This window comes from Cherax quadricarinatus, chromosome 79 (assembly GCF_038502225.1).
Source record: "Cherax quadricarinatus isolate ZL_2023a chromosome 79, ASM3850222v1, whole genome shotgun sequence".
NCBI lineage: Eukaryota > Metazoa > Arthropoda > Malacostraca > Decapoda > Parastacidae > Cherax > Cherax quadricarinatus.
The window spans coordinates 9,541,902-9,563,419 of NC_091370.1; the positions used below are offsets into that span (position 1 = coordinate 9,541,902).

Below are 21,518 nucleotides of genomic sequence, written 5' to 3' on the forward strand. Positions count from 1 at the left end.
GTCTAGTGGCTAACGCGACGGTCTGGAGTTTTGAGACTGATCGCGGGTTCTATCCCCACCCGTGGTATGGTTTGGTTGCAATCGTGTCATTACGATTTCGTGAGTCACGTTAACAGTTCCTAGCCTGTAAAACTGATATGTAAAAAATACTTTAGGATACTCCACTAGTCCAGAATACTTTAATCCCTAAAATATGGATTAAACTTTGTATAAACACAAGATATATGTACATCTCATATATACCTTATAAAAGACTGATGTCAGTACTTCATCCTCTTGATGGAAATAGGTCACTGACTTTTTTGGGTAATCCTAGGTTCTCTACACACATTCTATTATGTATAATCTATGTAACTGTATTTGTGTATACCTGAATAAACTTACTTATTTACCGACAAGAGATGTTGATGTCTGTGGTGGTGCTGGTGACCCGCTGACTACTGCACCTCACTGCTGTCTGTGACAACCCTCCTGTGAAGCTCTGGTAACACACACACACACACACCTCAAGGGATGTTTCTTGATGCAGGTGAGGGGCTCTCGATCTAAGGAACTGGACTTTTCTTCCCCTTTCTTGGATAGAAAATGACTGCCTCTTATTCCCCAGGCGCTGTATGACCCCCTCAGGGTTAAATATAACAATAATAATCCAGTAAAACACACCCGCACACACTCATGCTCGAATAAACAGCGAGACTAGAGTAAGTTCAAGATTCTCAATCTAAACATTTGCTCTTCCATGATATTTACCACATGTAGACTACAGGCTAGTATACCTAGAGGTGTACATCTGTCAGTGTATACATACCGAGAGTTTACTTTAACTCTTATTTTAAGCATTAGTGATGCATAGAAGAAATTTGGCCTTAATGATCCTCGCGTAGTCGACCAACTCACTGTGTTACACGGGTGTCAGTTTTTCTGTTGTGTTGTGCTGTGCATCTATTTCCTTTAGCCTCATTATGTTTCGGTTTTATTTAATTTTCCTTTGTAAACGAGTATGGCGGATGCCACACTGTGCAATTAAACAGGCTTTCATTACAGTCTTAAGTGTTACAGTATAATGGATGGCCAATATATGGCATATGTATGTTGGAGTTTTAGATAAAAGTATATATATATATATATATATATATATATATATATATATATATATATATATATATAAAAGTATATATATATATATATATATATATATATATAAAAGTATATATATATATATATATATATATATATATATATATATATATATATATATATATATATATATATATATATATATATATATATATAATATATATAATGTCGTGCCGAATAAGTAAAACTAGTCATTTATTTTAGTATTATAATCAAAGAGGAAGCGCCAAACTCGCATGATTATACAGCGCCTGTGGGGGAATGTGGAAGGTCTTCAGGTTTAATTCAGGGAACTGGAGCAAGAGCTCATTTAAAACTAAACCCTTTCTAAAATTTTCTCTTATACATTTAAAGATATATTTTTTTCGTTTATGTTAATATAAAAATTAGTGATTTTGTATCAAAAGTACCCTAGGAAACTTACCTGACCTTATTTATTTATTTATTTATTTATTTAGAAATTTAGCATACATACAGAGGTACAAAAAAATACAGGTAAGAGCAGCATGCCAAAGCCACTTATTATAACCTTATTTTAACAAGCGCAATTTAATTTAGCCTAATCCAACTAAATATATTTTATTCAATTTCATAATAATTTAATAATAAACAAAGAATGAAATGTACTTTCTCGTAAGATTCAAAATGATTTTTTGCGAAATTATTGCATATAAAAATTTTTGCTTGCCCTATTCGGCAAGAAGTGCGTTGCTATTTAAGGCAAAATCGCAAGTTTTACTTATTAGGTACGACATATATAATACATGATTTTTTGTATCATTGACTTTAATATCAAAACTTAAAATTAAGCTATATGTTTAGTACGATTAGGTTACAATAAATTACGTTCATTATAGCAAGGTTAGATGGGATCTCTAAGTTTGGCCCCCTCAAGGAAGGTTCCTTGATGTTGGTGAGGGGCTCTTGATTTAGGGAATTGGATCTGTGCTCCAGTTCCCCGAATTAAGCCTAAATGCCTTCCACATCCCCCACTGGCGCTGTATAATCCTCCGGGTTTAGCGCTTCCCCCTTGATTATAATAATAATAATCTAAGTTAGGCTTGGTGCAAAATTAATTTTTTAATTTTCAGTGAAAAATATACTTAACCCATAATATTTTAGTTAATTTTTTAGGGGAGTATGGCTTAACTGACGAATTTTACTTATGAAACGATACATATACATATATAACTTCACCAATAGATGTTCCTCTTCGGAATCTTATACGTAAGAGTAATAAAAGAATCAAAGCCGTGGAAAATATCTTTATTTTTAAATTTCCAAAAATTTTGAAATCTCAAACCCCATCAGTTCTAAAATATAAGAGAACTTTGTCATGTTAGGAAAAAATTGTTAACTTAACCTATCGTGTATACATTGTTAAAACTTATGACTAAACAAGAAAATAATGTGTGAACAGCTGTATGAACATGGAAGAAGGGTTAAGGCGAGGCTTTATTTTGACTATAGAGAAGATTACGAGGTCGAGTCTTTGTGGTTTTGAAGGCAATACTGTGAAATCCCCAGATGAATAACAGTTGATCTATTCACAGTGTTCTCTGCAGAATAAGGCGGCTCAGAGAAAGTCCAATACAGAAAGATTGACCTATATATTCCGAGATACAGTGTTCAGCTTTCTCTATGTTCATTACTTGCCTTAAATAGTTGAAGTTCTTAATTTAACACTTTTCTCTGACATAATACACATATATGCACAAATTATTTTACAGAGGAATTAAGGTTAAAATCGTATAGACTCAGTCTCAGAGAATGATGAATTCTGTGCCTTGGCTAAACTAGCATTAAACAGAGATCATTAAAAATAATTTTGGTTCTGGAACAGTTTAAAATAAATTAATACAATCAAATCAATAAAAAAAATGAAGCGCTATACCTACAAGTCATAAACAAATCAATACATTAGTTTGAAGTAGGACAGTACAAACAGGAGCTACCACTAACAGAGCCATTATCTACCATAATGAAATGTGTCAAATAAAGAATTTGTGGAGAAAAAAAATCAGCAAACTACAAGAACTGTCACTACTAAATTAAGGTTTGGGTGTATCTATTACATCTCAGCTTGTATGGAAAGTCACAATCTCAGTATATGTTGAGTGTGGACAGAGACAGGGACACACACTAGAACATTTTATTTCAATGTCCAAACAGAAAATCAATAACTTCATTGTTAATAAGGTATTTTTAATTCACACTTGGCCCCGTCTAGATGAAAGAGTTCGTATTATGAGAGTGTAGCCTAGTATGGGATCAATTTGTAGTGGTAATGATAAATCTGAAGTTTTTGAGACTACCCATATTATTGCATCGGCTAGACGGTTAGCTATATGAAATGACTGAAATGTATTCACGATGTAACTATGACCAGTGGAGTCTAACCAAGACCCTTTGTGATCTCGTATCATGTTTTTTGAGATAACATTCAGTGTGAGCAGCGGGTACTTCAACTAGACATTCCAGTGGCACAACAGTATGATGAAAGGAAAAGCGCTAAAGCCATAGGGGATCGGATGACACTCGGGTTTCTTCCGTTCAGTGTGCCCTCTTCAGCTCCTTAAAACTGGCTACTTTCTTCATATTATTTCCTTTTGTGCACCATGTAACCAACAAGAGCGACGACCGCAACGATGAAGGCGACAGCGACCAGAACGACAATAGCCCATACAGGCATACCACTGGTGTCTGGGGATGAGGCTGGCGGAACCATGGCAGTCACCAAGTTAGACACAGGACTGTGGTAGGAGGAACAGAGAGGGATGAGCAATGAGAGATGTTGCTGACGAGCTCACTCAAAATACTATTATTACTACTTAATTATTACTATATAATTACTGCTACTAGTTATAACTACTACTATATTTACTAACTACTGCTGCTATTACTATTAGTAATAATAATAATAATAATAATAATAATAAATAAATAAAAGTTACATGTTATTCGATTTCATTAAGTAATTGCAGGTGGAATCTCGAGTTCAGTATCCTCCCATATCCTATTTTATGAAATAACCTACGCCCTCTCAACCATCTAGTAACAGTAGATAGTTTTTTTTTTTTTATCGTGGCAGCAGTGCGTCCTCTGCAGAAAGCATAGATGTGGAATGAAAAGTCTTCTTGTTTGTCTTTACCCTATGTACCCTAGCCTCTCTCTTTAGGGGTGTAAAACAAGGGATACCATGTGCTTTCATTATGAGGGATAAAGGACCGTGAGCGGACCGAGAGACGAAGCCGAGCCCTGGCCGTGGGCAGACCTGGTGACAGTGTATTGTCTTGCAAGACTTGTTTCAGAGAGGCAGCCTCTGAAACGGGTGCTGAAGGTCCCAGATTGAGGCTTATACGGCAGCTGCGGTGGATTGCTAATTGTAAGCGTACTTTTATTCAATATAATTCGTATTCACATACTCATGATTGTGTAGTAAATTATTGATAACCCCCATATAGAATTATATTTCCCATTCCCAGCAGCCCTTATATCAGCAGCAGAAAATTTTTTCAAGTAATATATGCCCTATAGTCAGGAAAGAATACTGACTGAGGTGTCTCGTGGCTCAGTTAGTAGCGAACTCAGCTCACATCACACACTGAGGGACAGAGTTCGATCCCCGGTACAAGTAAAAACGCTGGGTATATTTCCTTACACCTATTACCCCTGTTCATTTAGCAGTAAGTAGGTACCTGAATGTTAGCCAATTGTGTGGCTCGCATCCTAGGGAGAAGGGGATTAAAGGACCCAATTTGAAATAAGAGTCATAGATGACATCCTGTACACATAAGATGATTAAAACGAAGTCGTATACACAGGAGGTCCTACCTACCTGGTATTATTGAAGTCATCCAGAGCTCTGAGCGCCAGATAATACACCTTATCGAGTTGTAGTTCTTCAAGATTATCGAGGTAGAGGTTGACCTTGTGTCCAGCCTCGAGGAGGAGCTCTGACATGTTGCTGGAGTCCGAGTAGGAGAGGAGGACCAGAATGTTGGTGTTGTAGAGAGAAGCATCCAGTAAGCTGCTCCGGTTGACACTCATCCGCACCTCGTATCCAGACACTGCAAACGATTATCTTTCCTTAATTAACCACGCTTATTCTTCTGCATATTAATTACGTAAGTTTTTTAAACAATTGACCCTTCAAGGGAGCATGCTTGGATTATCCATTGAGCACAAATGGACATAATACCAGGGCCTACAAAAAAGTATTACCTACATAATATCATAATCATAGTATGAAATAGTCTTTGATGAAACCTATACACCGTATACAGGTATTTACCTATAGTTATATCTTTTGAGTCTACAAAAGCCTCTGTCACTGTCAAAAAGGGTGCCTTGATGCTGGTGAAGAGCTCTTGATCAAGGAAATTAGAGTTACGCTCCCTCGGATCCATCGTGATTGCTTCCCCAGAATGGGAGGCAATTACTGAATAAACATCTCGAGTTCTTTCAGGTTGTCAGCAATCCATCACGAGGTTACAATAGGGAGAAATGGGAAATTGAGGTAAAAATCAGATCTCCGTGCAGCCAATGATCAATACTACATTATGATGTATAGAACTGTGTGAATAGTATTGACCTGTATATTAGAGTGGTATTGAACTCTGAGTAGTACTGACCTCTGAGTGAATGGCATTGACACCACTGTGAGTGGTATTGACTACTGTATGAGTGGTATTGACCACTGTGTGAGTGGTATTGACCACTGTGTGAATGGTATTGACCACTGTGTGAATGGTATTGACCACTGTGTGAATGGTACTGACCACTGTGTGAATGGTACTGACCACTGTGTGAATGGTACTGACCACTGTGTGAATGGTACTGACCACTGTGTGAATGGTACTGACCACTGTGTGAATGGTACTAACCACTGTGTGAATGGTACTGACCACTGTGTGAATGGTACTGACCACTGCGTGAATGGTACTGACCACTGTGTGAATGATGCTGACCACTGTGTGAATGGTACTGACCACTGTGTGAATGGTACTGACCACTGTGTGAATGGTACTAACCACTGTGTGAATGGTACTGACCACTGTGTGAATGGTACTGACCACTGCGTGAATGGTACTGACCACTGTGTGAATGATGCTGACCACTGTGTGAATGGTACTGACCACTGTGTGAATGGTACTGACCACTGTGTGAATGGTACTGACCACTGTGTGAATGGTACTGACCACTGTGTGAATGGTACTGACCACTGTGTGAATGGTACTGACCACTGTGTGAATGGTACTGACCACTGTGTGAATGGTACTGACCACTGTGTGAATGGTACTGATCACTGTGTGAATGGCACTGACCACTGTGTGAATGGTACTGATCACTGTGTGAATGGTACTGACCACTGTGTGAATGGTATCGACCACTGTGTGAATGGTACTGACCTGTGTGAGTGATATTGACCTCTGTGAATGGTATTGACCACTATGTGAGTGGTACTGACCACTGTGAGCGGTATTGACCTCTGTGTGTGTGTGTGAGCGGGAATATTGACCTGTGTGTGTGGTACTGACTTGTATGTGAGGGGGGAATACTGACCTGTGAGTGGTACTGACTTGTGTGTGAGTGGTATTTACCTGTGCCAGCATCATAGTCGTCTCCTGGAGCTGTCCAGGTGAGGTTGAGAGTCGTCGAGGTGACTGTTGCTTGTAGGTCCGTCACTCGTGAGGGTGGTAGGGAGTCACCTCCTGCTGCTGCTACATCAATTACCTGCAAAGTAATTATGTCACATCACATTAAGAAGGATGTGATACCTGTTTATCACATGAGAACTAACTATGTCACGTCACGTAAGGACGTGACACCTGTTTATTACCTAGTGCCACGTCACGTCACATAGGGAAGGATGCAACGCTGAATTATCACAAAGATTTAGAAGGCAACCCACAGCACCTTCGGATCAAGAGCCCGTCACAAGCATTAAGCCTTGTGGGCTTGTGACGGGCTCTTGATCCAAGGAATCAGATCTACCCTTCCTTGCATTAGGCATGGTTCTCTCCCTTTCCCCAGACGCTGTATGACGCCTACGGATTAGCGCTTCCCCATGAATATAACAATAATGAAACCAGTAAAAGCCTATCTTTCTTATACCTCGAAAATTGGAAATAAAAACTAGATGACGTTTCGGTCTTTCCTGAAGCAATATTGTTATAAATAATATTCCGGGACGGATCGAAAGGTTTTGAAAACAATCCATGGGCATAAATGGTCCAGGATTGACAAACGTCTTGAAAATGGTCCAGGATGGACAGAAATGCATTGCAAATGGTCCAGTGGGCAGAAATGTCTTGTAAATGGTCCAGAAATGTCTTGTAAATGAAGACAGAAATGTTTCGTAAATGGTCCAGGACGGACCACTTACAAGATAAGATTCTATTCGGATTTCTATTCCCGGAGGGTTAGCCACCACAAGATGGTCTAATTGTCATTTACTGTAGCCACGGTAATATGACTTGTTTTACTTCAAGGTAACCTACTGCATCCTACAACATAAGGATCTCGTACCTGGAGGCCCCTCAAGGAAGGTTCCTTGATGTTGGTGAGGGGCTCTTGATTTAGGGAATTGGATCTGTGCTCCAGTTCCCCGAATTAAGCCTGAATGCCTTCCACATCCCCCCCCAGGCGCTGTATAATCCTCCGGGTTTAGCGCTTCCCCTTGATTATAATAATAATCGTACCTGGAGGCGCCAGTAACTTGAACATCAAGAAAAAAATGTTCCTCCTTTCTTATGTTTTAAACCTACACTGGCGGCGATTGTGCACCCACCTGCACAGAGCCCGCAGAGGCAGTACGGGTGAAGGCGCCAGTAGGTTGAGCAGAGGCGAGGTCCCAGGGTACAACACTGCCACAACAGTAACTAGGGCCATCTGTTGGCGGTAGTAACCACTCATGATCAATAATAATAATAACTATAATTCATATTCATAATTCATACCTAGTATTTACTAGTAATAGAACACGTGTACTTAATGTGTATAGAATACTTATAATTAATATCTTTGGGCACTTCTAAGTAGTGATTTTATTTTCTTAAATTGTCTACAAGACGTAACTCAGGTGGGCCAGTGGATGCTTAACCTGTTACCAACCCTCGGATATTATTATTATTATTATAATCAAGGGGGAAGCGCTAAACCCGGAGGAACCCTCGGATAGGAGACACTTGTCTTGCTTTGTAATAAATAAACCATCACCACTACAACTGTACTGTGGTGATGAGGACACAGTGTAGTCACTGTAGTGGATAACACCGTGTGGCGAAACGTTTCCTGCAGTAAAGACATCCAAGAGTTGTACAAGTTTTATATGATACTAAACTGTATTTGAAGAAAAGACACTTGTAGAAAGAGTTGGTAGCGCATAATGCTCACACACTAAGTGTCCGTGGTTCCATCCCCGGTAGGGGTGGAAACATTAGGTATGTTTCCCTACAACTGATATCCCTGTTCATCTAGCAGTAACTTGGAACCTGAAAGTTAGTCGACTGTTGTGAGCTGAGGTAAGATAACAATTCTTGACCTATAAAATTAATGTGTAAAAAAAGAGAAAGAGCTGGGACAACATTTCAAACTTTTAAAATTTTTACCGAGTCACAGAGGGGATAAAATCTACACGCATATACTGTATACTGGTAGAGAGGTAAGAAGTAGTGAAAACTTTGGAATGTGATGAATCGTGGGTCTGTGGAGTGTTGCAGGAGGTACACTGGATTACTATGTTCTGTACCATATGTTTGTTCTGTTCCTGTGTTATTGTCAAGAATGTCCCTGTATTGTTGCGTGTGTCGGTAGTTTGACGAATAGATTAAGTTTGGAAGGCTCCAAAAGAGCTACACTATGAACCGTGTGAGACACTATTGTGACATTTGGGAATATTTTTTCTGGAAACGTATCGCTACGCAGTGGCATCTTCAGTCCAGTGCAGAGAAAGGTGGAAGATGAGGAGTTTGAGGTAATCAGTCCCTCAGCTTAAAGTCGATGTGTTCAGTCCATCAATCTTAACAGTAGTACAGCATATTCGCTAAGATGGGGCTTATAGCCTACAGACACGACCCACTTCCATTAGTGGTCTCCACTTTTGACTCCACCTACCACTGCTCTACCTCATCTGTCATTAGTATATAAGCCCCACCGCGAGTATGCTGTACTTTTGTCAAGATTGATGAACGGAACACATCGACTCTAGATTGAGGGACAGTTTACCTCAAACTCCTCATCTTCCACCTTCCTCTGCATTGAACTGAAGAAGCCACTGCGTGGCGAAACGTTTCCAGAACAGATTCCCAAATGTCGCACAAGTGTCTCACAATGATCTCATTCATTTCACTCCTACTAATCCTACTAGTACATACAACCGTGCAATTTACATTCTCTGTATAATCTGATAAAGATCTTAACAGAGTGAAACGTTGTTCCCAACAATAGGTGACCCCTCAAGGAAGGTTCCTTGATGTTGGTGAGGGGCTCTTGATTTAGGGAATTGGATCTGTGCTCCAGTTCCCCGAATTAAGCCTGAATGCCTTCCACATCCCCCCCCCAGGCGCTGTATAATCCTCCGGGTTTAGCGCTTCCCCCTTGATTATAATAATAATAATCCCAACAATAGGTCTTTATGCAAATGTATCTTTTCTTGACTGGTCTACAGTACACCATTTGATTTCATAGTGCGTGTGATGTGCAGTTACACATCATGATAGTAGATAACTATACCTAGAGGAAGTGAGATAATGGCACGAGCTGCCCGGGAAGCAGGGTGGGTGGGCATGCGGGCTGGCTGGCGAGAGACGATAAAACCATTGTTGATATAGCTGCTACCGTCGTCCCACACCTGCCAACAACACAAGTTAGGTAAATTGTAGGTTAAGTTCACTATTATTTGAGTCTTAAAATTGAATATATTCATTTAGAAAGATCCTGAACGTTTCTGATCTTCTCCTGATATTGTTGACGAACATCGAGTTTACATTATTAATATTATTATCAAAACTAAGCGCTAAATCACCAGGGTCATACAACCCTGCATCAACGAGTCTACAGCCTACTCGTGTTAACATAACGGAGGAACACACCAACAGGCCTGCTGGCCCATGCTAAGCAGGTCCAATTCATACCCACCCACGCCCAATCATGCACCTATCTAGCACATATTTTTAAAGCTACCCAAAGTTTTCGCTTCAAGAATGCTACTTAAGAGTTTGAAACTCACTCACAACTATAGTGCCAAACTAGTACTTTCCTATGTCCTTCCTAAATCTAGGGTTGTCTAACTTAATCCATTACTGCGATTCCTGTCCTGGTTAGATTGTTTCAGCCAGCTAATCCCCTTTATTTATTCCGATCAAAATCAAGAGAGAATAGGTAAGACCCTTGTGGGGTGAGTGGGGATAGTGGAAGAATAGGCTGGTGAGATGAAGATTGTTAGGAGGGATAGTACCAAGGCTTAACCCAGTTGCTAGGCAGATAGTGGCACAGGAGGTTTTTGGTCGCGGCAGGGGGTGCTAGTAGGGCTAGCGGTCAGGGGAGCACAATTACGACACTGCAAGACACAGGGAGCATGGTTTTTAAAAACGGACGTCTATTAAGGTCCACACCTGTAAATAATTTTTATTGGTTAATTGCAGGTAGATTTATATAAATAAGGGATTGGGAGCAGGGGCTAGAAGAGAGTAGAATAGGTTGTGTGTGTCTGCTGGTCTGCGTATTACTTCGCCAAGGTATGAGGTCCAGTAGTCGTGTCGAGTCTCTAATCTATCTACTTGTCACTGAACGTTTTCCAGTAAACGTTCAGCGCAGGGATGTTAGCTCGGGCATGGGTGAATCCGCATCCCATCTGACTCTCTTTTCCCTCAACTACCGCCACATTGTAAAATGTCTAAGATGCTACAAGTTTGGCCACGAAAAAAAAACACCTGAACTGCCCCACAAACCTGCTCTAGGTGCTCAGCTACAGGACACTGATGGACGACCTGTAGCGCTACTGTCAAATGCTCCAACTGCCTTGAACATCACACTGCAATATCAAACTCTTGCCAAAAAAGGAAGTATTCCGGTTTTCCATTTGTACTCCTCAGTCATATCTCCCCTAATTCTACGCCTTTCCCGAGAGTGCAAATTCGGTGCCCTTAGGAAAGTTTTCTGATACATAGCATCAATTTCATCAGCCTTCTCTGTACGTCTTCCAACGCATTTATGTCAATTCTGTAATATGGAGACCAGACTGACAAGCATAAACGAGGCCGTACCAAGGATATAGCTGAAATATAACCAGAGGACTTCGAATCAAGTTCTTTTAAGTGAATTCAACTCCTGCAGAAAAGCAACATGTGTTCTAATGCAGTGTCATTCCTAAATCGTGCTCTAACTCGTGCCTTAATCTGTGCCCTAAATCATTTCATAATGACTCATGGCCTAACTCGTGGCCTTACTCGTTCCTTGGTAGGGTGGGGACGCTGGTGCCCTAGCCTGAATGGCAGGGGATTTGGCTTGACTGATAGGGAACGCTGGTGTCCTGGCTTGACAGGCAGGGGACCTGGTTTGACTGACAGGGAGGAACTGGCGTTCTGGCTTGACTGGTAGGGGGGCACTGGTGTCCTGGCTTGATTGGTAGGGGACACAGGTGGCCATAACCCCATATCCAATGACATTTTAAATTATATTCTTCTAATTTTCACCTGATGAAGTTGATATTTACAAAACACTAATAGGTATAAACAAGGTAAACAAAATAGTATACAGACTGCCAAATACCCCAAATGCAGGATGCAGTGAGTACCAAGACTTTTCAATACCCCACCTTCATACATAAGGGCAGATTACCAACAGACCTCTGGCTGTCTTCGGTGGAGAACTTGACAGCCTCCTTAAGTCAGTTTATCAGCCAGGCTGTGGTACCTATGCTGGACTTCAAGCTGCTAGGTCAACAGGCTGGCTGATCAGGCCATCCAACGGGAGGCCTGGTTTGGAATTGAACCGCTGCGGCGTTACCCTCGTAACACACTCCAAGTACACTATCCACTCTTAAAACACTATCCCTCCACCCTAGCTTTACCCTGTACACTTCTCTTCGTTCTGTAGCATACATTGAACTCGTGAAGAGGCGTGACATGTATTCTGTGAGTTTCATCCCTTTCATCTCGTGCCCTAATTCACGGCCTCATTGTTCGCATCGCTATTGTGCCGTGCGGACAGGCTGCGCAGTGGCTCCTGATACAACTGGTTTACTGCGCAGTTTTCCTGTTTTGTGCATACAACATGGCGGATCGCATTGGACGCCGGGTGAGCACTGTTTGCGTGGAATTAGTGCGTGGCACGCTTACAGGAACAACCATGCACGTGTTACTGCATGCCATCATCAGTGAGGTATATGGAATACCGACCGAAGAATTATATGGAGTAGCAGTCAATGGTGTGTCGAGAATTTTCATCAAGTTTAAAGACGCAGGATTCTACACAAGCATAGTCAACAAATATCAAGAGAAGAGGCTGGCAGTGAACACTATGGTGGAAGTCTGCTTACATGATGTGTCCAGCTATGTGACGTGGGTGAAAGTACGAAACGTGCCTTTTGAGGCGACGGAGCATGATGTGACGGCGGTGTTTAGCAGCTATGGGAAAATCCACTCAGCAGTGATGGGGGTGTGGCAAAATGGACCTTATGAGGGGCTACCTGAAGGATCATTTACACTGAAAATGACGTTGAGGCAGTCAATTCCATCATACGTATTTATGGAGGTCTTCCGAACGCAGGTCTACGTGTACTACTCAGGGCAGCGGAAGACTTGCAGATTATGTGGTTCTTTTGAACATATGGCGGCCCAATGCTATAAAAAAGCTGGACGGAGGGAACAGGAACCAGTGATCTTACATCAGAGGGATGCTCTGGAGGTGTCGGAGGAAGGAGTAAGGCCAAACAAGATTCCTTGCCGATGGAGTGACGAAGTGGACAGGGCTGAGGCGACTATGGAAGAAAGTGTAACACTATCAGTTGATAAGGGACGGACGACATCGACGTCTGATGAGGAGGGTACGGGCCACCAGGATGGCTTGCTGGAGGAAGTACTTAGTTCCTTTTTGCATGACGTTGAAGAGGGACAGGTGGATGAAGGGTGTAACCTGGTGCAGGCAACTGTGCAGCAAGATCAGGAGGTTAGGGATACTGTGTGCACTAATGTTAATGTGCACAACGTTGTGGCAGAGGTCCATAGGGCAGAAAAGACAAGTGACGAGGTGTGTGGGGAGGGGAGTTCTCGTAAGAGAACTGCAGGAACGTCTGAGATGGACGATGTTCTTACTCCAGGACAAAGAACAGGAGTAAAATCTTGGAGAAAGGATGTATGTCATAAGGGGAAAGAGGGAAGGGGTAATGTAGGGTTTAATGGTTCTAGGGATAATGAAGGGATAGGGGGGGTGAATAAGCAAGCTGTCAAGAAAGATGCCATACAGCAGGACGGTATAGGAGGGTGTGTGCCAAGAAGAAAGGGTAAACCACCACTTTTAAAATAATTCACGATAGTAACTGTAAATGTAAATGGATTGAAGAATGAAGTGAAACGAGTATGGATGGAATGGTTTTTGAGGAGATATAATGTGGATGTATGCTTTATACAAGAACATAATTATAAGATAGGCTGTGCTTTGGCATTAAAGGGTTATAAATTGTATGTAAGTGGGTCTGTTAGGTTAAAAGGGGGAGTGGCAGTGGCTGTGAAGGAAAATAGTCCCTTACGTATTATAAAGTGGGAAGAAGGGGGGGGGAGGGTAGTGAGGGTGGATGGTGAGTGGGGAGCATCTAGAGTATGTTTCATTGGGGTTTATATGCCAGCAGAGAATATAATCAAAGTAAAAGAGGATTTTGTGAGAGACGTTTTAGTGTATTTTTTAAGGGGTTTACCTCTAGTAACTGTAATTGGGGGGGACTGGAACTGTGTTATAAGGGGGGGGGGACGTGGAGCCAAGGGGGGCGGGTTGTGTATTACGGTCGTTACGCAATGTTTTACAGGATGCAGGGGTGAGGGACGTGGAGGGGAGTGGGGCTTGGAGAGTGGATTACACTTTTGTTAGGAGAAATTATTCAGCGAGGTTAGATAGGATTTATATAAAGGAGGCAGTTAGGGTAGGAGGGGTAAAAACAGTGGACGTAGGGTTTTCGGATCATAGGGCAGTTTTGGTAGAACTGGATTGGGAGGGAGTGGTAAAGGTATATTCAAGTTTCTGGAAGTTAAATGCGAGGTTGGTGAGGAGTGAGGTGGTGAACGCAGAGTTTAGAGACTGGTGGGGACAATTGTGGAGGGCAAGGGATGGGGTAGGGAGTATTTTGGATTGGTGGGAAAATAGGGCTAAACCTGGTATTGCGGGGTTTTATAAATATAAAGGAAGGGAGGAGGCGAGGTGGAGGTACGGTTTACAGAATTATTTGGAACAGCAGCTCAATGAGTGTTACGCAAGAGATGAGGAGAAGTCTTTTGAAGAAATATCAGGGCTAAGAGGGAGACTACGGGACATACATAATGAAAGATTTGATGAATTAAGGGTAAGGGCAGGTATGGATGCCGTGCTATGGGGAGATAAACCGTCGGGTAGTGTGTTAAGAAGTTTTCGCATTAGACAACAGGAGTCCACTATAATACTTTTAGAGGTTAGTGACGATTTGGAAGGTTATACTAAGGGGCAAATGTTGGTGACAACTGAGGGGATAAGTAATTATGCGGACTATTGGTTTAAAAGGAAATGGGAAAAAGGTAATTTGGAGATAGTTAATAAAGAAAGAGGAGGGGTGAAGGTCTTGGGGAAAGGTGGGGAGGACGGAGGGGGATTGGTGGGAATAATAAGTATGGAAGAAGTGAAAGAGGCAGTGTTCAATTTAAGTAAGGGGAAAGCACCGGGAATTGATGGGCTTTCCAATGATTTTTACAGAGTGCATTGGGAAACCATAAATGTTTGTTTGGTTCAGGTATTGAATTGTATGCTGAAGGAAGGGAAATTGGGAACGTCACAGAGGACGGGTGTGGTCGTGCTTGTAAAGAAAAAAAGCGAGGGGAGAACACTGAGCACGTACAGGGCCATATCTTTAATGTGTACGGATTATAAGATTTTTGCGAAGATTTTAGGGAACAGGATGAAGAAGGTAATAGGTGGTATGGTGCACAAGGGTCAGTTGGGAATTCCGGGTCGTAGTATGAGGGATGGACATAGTCGTATTAGGGAATTTTTGCAGGGTTGTAAGGGAGGTGGAATTTTGGGCATTGATTGGGAGAATGCTTATGACGGTGTGAATAGAGAGTACATGGTTGACACTTTAAGGCTTATGGGTTTTGGGGAGGGAATAGTAAAATGGGTGAAGACCTTGTATGCAGAAGCTACGATTCAGGTGCAAATTAATGGTAGGTTGGGTAGCGTGTTGAAAATGGAGAAAGGTTTGAGACAAGGGTGTCCTATGTCTCAAATTCTGTTTGCATGTATGCAACACCCGTTTTATGGAATGGTTGAGGAAGCAACAACGTTACAGGAGGAGGGGTCGGGGATCACAGAGGTAGTTGGTTATGTAGATGACACAACAATACTGATCAATGATGTCGAAGGTTTGCGAAAGGTGGAGAGAGTAATGAGGTTTTTTGGAGAGGCGTCAGGCATGCGTGTCAACAGGGCTAAATCGAAATTATTAGAGATAGGAGATTGGGTGGGGGGGTAGAATGGGGGTGGAGTTTGGATGGGATGTGACTGAACAGCTGAAAATTTGTGGGATTATCTATATGGCAGATGAGCAAGAGGCTAGACGGAGGAATTCAGAATTGGTGGGAGAGAAAGTTGTACAACGGATTAGGAACCTAAGAGCGAAGGATGTTACTCTAATGCAAAGGGCAATAATAATAAATTCATTGGTTTATAGTAAAGTGTGGAACGTGGCAGTGGTGTATCCTTTACGGGAACAGGAGATAAAGGAGATACAGAGAAGGGTGCTTCGTTATATATGGGGTTTTGGACGAGCATGGCTAAGTAAAGAGGTGGTTATGACGAATGTGCGCCGAGGGGGAGTAGGGCTTTTGATGCTAGGGCCGAGGGTCAAGGCAATGTATGTTAAACAAAAGTACGTAAGGGAGGGGGGGGTAAAAGGGGTGAGGGTTGGGAGGGTAATGAGGGATGTACGACGTTGGTGGGGAGGAAAGGACTTGATGGAATGTGAGAATATGCTAAGGGTTATGTTAGTAATAGGTGAGGTAAACAAGCTCAAGGTGGGAAGGTTAGTAGAGATGAGTAGGAAACCAGAAGTGATGCAAGGGGTGGCGGTATACCCTTTGTATGATTGGGGTACGATTTGGCATGATTTCCAGAAACTTAGATTAATGCCTAGGGTAAGGGAGTTAGTTTATAGGTTTGTAATGGGGATTTTAGCGTCAAAGCAGGCTTTGTGTGTGATGGGTTTGGTAAAGGAAGCGAAATGCGAACATTGTGAGGAATCGGAAACAGCTTTTCATGCCGTATATTTTTGTAGGGAGTTGGGGCAAGTACGGGTGTGGCTGGCTAGAGTCTTCAAGTTAATGGGTGGGGGCAATGTAGAGATCCTGCGTGCCCTAACTTTAGAGGTAAGGGGGGTGTCTGAGGTTGTAAAAAGAGCCATTCTGTACATTGTGACAGATTTCTTGTTTTATTCCTGGGGCTTGAAGGAAAAAGGCGGGGGGATTAGGGTAAGGGCTATTGCGGCAGGAATTTATCGCACGGTATGCAGAAATAAACTCATTTACGGTAACAGGTGGGCAACTGCGTTCCCGGAGGCATATAGAAATATAACGGTAAGGGGACTCAGTAATTTGGCTACTTAAGTACTAAGGGACCATTTTCCTTTTATAGAGCGAGTTATGACCATAATGAAGGATATGTAAATGTGGTAGGATTGTCATGAGAGTTGTATGGGAGGGATGACATGTTAGATGTGGTGTAACTGGAGAGTTTTCTTGTGTGTGAATGTTTTAGTTTAACCAAGTGTTGAAAGACAAGAGGTCATTGATGAACATAGTTTTAATAAGTTAAATGATCTTTGTCAGTGAGACAACTACAAGAAGGAACACTCAAAGCATTGCTAACACAATGATAATAATGTGCTATGTAACATGAGTGTGTATCTTTGTTATTTTAATAGTGTGTTTAGTTTCTCTGTGGTAAGGTGTGGAAATGGCTATTTTGTCACCTTTATTATATTGTAATTTTTGAGGTGTTTAGTATTATGTCTTTGTGTATAAAGTTTAATATACAATACTAATGAGTGTGCAACGAATTGGATTATATGAGAATGTCTTTGTATATAAAGTTTCATATATAATGTAAATAAGTGTGACATTCTTAGGATAATATTACCTTTTGTGTTATAAGATACTGGCTGTATTTTATGGATATAATAAACCCACCTGTATGTTCAGGTGTGGGTTGTTTTTAGTTACATGTATGTTGTGTGTGCTGGTTGGGCACTTTGGAGGGGGAATTAAGCATTTACAGTTGAACGTGTTTTTCTTATGTATAAGTTTAGTGCTGGGATAAGGAATGTGAAGTTGTTTGTTTTTATTATTTAATGGATTATGTTTCTTTGTTTATGTAACCTAAATATAGCACAAATGTATGATGTGTATTGTGTTTTTTAAATAAAATAAAAAAAAAAAAAAAAATTCACGGCCTCAGTGGCTATGTCGGCACGGTAATAGATTTGCAAATGCAAGTATGCCGCGTAAGAACACGAAAGATGTAAAATGAAGGTTTGCGTATTGACCTCAGCCTTGACGGAGTATCTGCCAGTTGTAGAGTAGGAGGTGAGGTAGCGAGAGTAGACACCATCACCGGCTTGGTTGTCAGCAGCCTGCCCGTTGTCCAGTAGGTCCACTAATACCGGCTGCGCTGTTGCAATAGGCTGCGTAACCTCAGCCCTGTGGGTTAGTAATTAATTGAGCAAGCAAGCAAGAAAGCAATCGAGTAAATAAGCAAGCAAATAATTTAGTAAGCAAGCAAGCAATTAATTAAGCAAGCAATTAATTAAGTAAGCAAGCAATCAAGCGAGAAATTGAGTATAGTTTTTCTTCACAGAACACAGTTGACACATGCAGATGTCTCACCTGACCCTGGCGCCGACCACTGGGTTATTTCCTTGTTTCACTTCAGCGTAGATGATGATTGGTGTAGCGGTAGCATTCACGTTATCCTGAGCACTTAGCTGAACATACAGTATACGTTGAATAAGACGTGTCAATCAGTATAAAAACTTAATGAGTGTGAGTATTATCAACAGCCTATTGTTGAATCTTATTATGAGAATAAGAATTCCAAAGGAATTCTTTTTTTAGGTTTATAATAGGCATAAGGCCTATTGATTATACGAGGCTTATTAAGGAGGTATGTCCCCTGTACTACACCAGTCAAAAACACTAATCCCTCTCAAATGTATATAAAATAATAACAATAACTTTGAAAGTCATTAGTTTATTATAGTGCTAAACAGGCGTGGAAGGTTACCATGAATATAATATAGGTATACGTATATAATGAATGGCAACACAGTCTGCTTTACAGTAAGCAGACGGAGGATCGAGCCTCCAGCAATCATAGTTTAGCGCCTCACGTGAATTAAAATAAAACTTGAGTATAACAACATCCCCTACAATAATAACAACAATAATAATAATAATACCACCTTACCCAGGCTCGTGTGAGGATAGGCAAGGTGTTGGAGTCTCTTGCCTGAGCTGTGACATCCACACGAGCATAGTTGTCACTTGTGGTGAATTCAACTTGCCAGGCCCATGTTCCCTCCTGAGGTGACCAAGAAGAAGCTCTCGTGAGTGAAGAACAATGTTTTAGTAAGAAGAAAAATGAAAGATTGATTCTAACTCATAACTGGGTGTCCTCACCTCTGCCAGAGGAACCTTGATGGTCCACATATTGAGGGTGGCATCATTGAGAGTGGTGTTCATTATGGTGCCGTTGGGACGTAGTAGGTACGGTCCATTGCTGATGCCGGTGTTGTGGTTGGCGACAAAACGAAAGACCAGATTACGACCCACCGTGAAGTCCACCGTAAAAGCACCGGTGACGTTGGTTTCATTGCCTTGGTATTCACTCTCGTAGATCTGGTTGGTTGGTTAATAACGTTAAAAGCCTATCGACTAATTAAAGGATTATTAAGGCTGCACGTACCTTTAATTAAACACTGAAGCTGAGATTAAAGAAAGATCTCAGCGTATGCACACTGAGAAACATATATCACGTATCCTACATCTGATGAAAATTATTTAGTTTAATAAAGAAGTGGCACCGGTTGCAGAGCCAACTTTTATCGGGACATATGGCTCTGTACAAGCTTTATCTAGATCTAGAACTAGGACTTCCTCCCCCCCACACCGCACTAGGGTTGAGGGGGAAGTGGGGATAGTTGAGAATAGATGGGGAAGAGGAAAGAACTACAGAGAAAGGAGAAATGCCGGGGATAAGCCTAACAGCAAAAGCTTCAATCAAGTCATAACTTAATACAACTACAGAGAGACAAACAATTGGATATTTTATAACTTAAAACTTATACAGCCTAGTACCCCCAAAATCTCATTCTAAATCTCAGAACGAGGAGGTAGGGCAATACTCCACCATAAGTTGATGTATATCCAGCTGTATGACACATAATGGTTCAGCGCATGATTTTGAATATAATTATAAAAACAAAGGTATATTTCCAGGAACCGGCGAAGTCCAACCGCCAAATAAACTGAAGATAATCAACCAGTGATCAGTTTCGTGAGTTTTCCTACCCCTCGCAGCCTAGCCTGGGTCCAGGTTTTTCTGAAGATTTCCTGTTCAACTAGGCTGTTGTTGTTGGTGTTTTTTTTTTTTTAGTCTGAAGTAATTCTGGTTGCTGGAGAAACAAGCAGGCAATAAAGTATAGTCACGTAGAGCAGAGCCTTCATTGTAGACGACGCATCGGTTAAGACTGACTTTAATCTAGACTACAAGCTTAATTCTGGATATAAATGCGCTTGAGAATGTATAGACAAGGATGATGGTTGATTTCATGTGGCAGAAACATTTCCTACGAAAATAAGCCGAAGTCACTACTGAGTTTAAGGTCTCTGGAAAGACGTAAAATGAAGGGGGGATATGACTGAAAACGGATAAAGGGAATATGAATAACGTGTTGAAAGTGACCAAGAGAAGACTCGCGATAGTGGATTCAGGTTAGACAAATTTAGATTTAAAAAGGTTATATGGAAGTGTTGGTTAGGCAATAGAGTTGTAGATGAGTGGGAAAAACTCTCAGGAAGCGTCATTGGGGAGAGAACGTTGGGTAGTTTTAAATATAGGTTGGACGGATATTTGAGTGGGTGTGGTTGGGTGTAAATTGGCCCTACCTAGCATGGCCATCCCCACAGGCCTCTGGCAGTGTTCCTTCATTTTTACGCTTTTATGAATAAAGAAAAGGATGAACAGAGACCTGAAACCAAGGTCCTGTCACGTAGCAGCTCCAGCACTGTACCAACGGGCTATTGAGGCTTTACTAAGAAGATTTCAAAAAAAGCGTCAGCGGCCACCATCTGTGACCCAAATGTCTTCCCACAGTCCCAGAAACTTTCATAGTATATCTCTTCTCACCTCCTCTGAGTTATATAATTTATAAACTCAACATAAAAACATAAGCTCAATATAAGTCGCAATAAACGACTGTCGACGATTGAACACAAGGATGGATGGTCAGGTATACTCCAGGTATACTCCAGGTATACTCCAGGTATGCTCCAGGTATGCCCCAGGTATACTCCAGGTATGTTCCAGGTATGCTCCAGGTATGCTCCAGGTATACTCCAGGTATGCTCCAGGTATGCTCCAGGTATACTCCAGTATGCTCCAGGTATGCTCCAGGTATGCTCCTGACATGCAGCAGGTGACAGGACAGAGAATTTCCATCCATCCTTCAATTTATTCACTGTCAGTCGTTCATTACGGTTTATAGTGAGTTTCTGTTTTTATGTTCTTATTCATGTATATCTTAGGTGTGTACTAAACAGTGACGGTGGTGGTGACCGAGCAGGTGTGTACTATACCTAGACAGTGGTGTTGTCAAGACAGGTGTGTATTATACCTTGACAGTGGTGTTGTGGAAAATACTGTATATATTTTCCAGAAATTCAGGATTTATATGTAAATAGATGGCCATACTGTATTTAATAATATTTGTCATAGAAAACGGAAGGCCCACAGGATGGGTATGGGGTGCATAATAAACATATTAAACTAACTAAACGGAAAGCCTGCGTCTGCGCAGACGGAACTCGCCATCTTGGTTTTGAATTGGATACAACGTTAATATAATGGGAAGAATTTTTCGTGCTCTA

General features: G+C 41.4%; 2 protein-coding genes across 7 annotated transcripts in view; both read right to left on the reverse strand.

The window, feature by feature from the left end:
* The window catches only part of LOC128702758 (calcium-activated chloride channel regulator 1), a 48,993-nt gene extending 48,387 nt beyond the window's left edge, over nucleotides 1-606 (reverse strand). For 2 of the 4 annotated variants that reach the window (XM_070101902.1, XM_070101903.1), the window contains exon 1: nucleotides 385-606. The gene's annotated coding sequence lies outside the window, so the exon portion shown is untranslated. The remainder of the gene's footprint in view (nucleotides 1-384) is intronic. The other 2 variants (XM_070101905.1, XM_070101906.1) reach the window with 2 other exon arrangements.
* Nucleotides 607-2,387: 1,781 nt separating this feature from the next.
* The window catches only part of LOC128705594 (calcium-activated chloride channel regulator 4), a 66,193-nt gene continuing 47,062 nt past the window's right edge, over nucleotides 2,388-21,518 (reverse strand). For 2 of the 3 annotated variants that reach the window (XM_070101907.1, XM_070101908.1), the window contains exons 12-20: nucleotides 19,050-19,268; nucleotides 18,838-18,951; nucleotides 18,258-18,355; nucleotides 17,918-18,071; nucleotides 9,874-9,991; nucleotides 7,931-8,031; nucleotides 6,741-6,873; nucleotides 4,976-5,207; nucleotides 2,388-3,890 (exon numbers count right to left, since the gene is read on the reverse strand). In XM_070101907.1, coding sequence (XP_069958008.1) covers nucleotides 3,737-3,890; nucleotides 4,976-5,207; nucleotides 6,741-6,873; nucleotides 7,931-8,031; nucleotides 9,874-9,991; nucleotides 17,918-18,071; nucleotides 18,258-18,355; nucleotides 18,838-18,951; nucleotides 19,050-19,268 — 1,323 coding nt within the window. In that variant the 3' untranslated portion in view covers nucleotides 2,388-3,736. The remainder of the gene's footprint in view (nucleotides 3,891-4,975; nucleotides 5,208-6,740; nucleotides 6,874-7,930; nucleotides 8,032-9,873; nucleotides 9,992-17,917; nucleotides 18,072-18,257; nucleotides 18,356-18,837; nucleotides 18,952-19,049; nucleotides 19,269-21,518) is intronic. The other variant, XM_070101909.1, reaches the window with a different exon arrangement.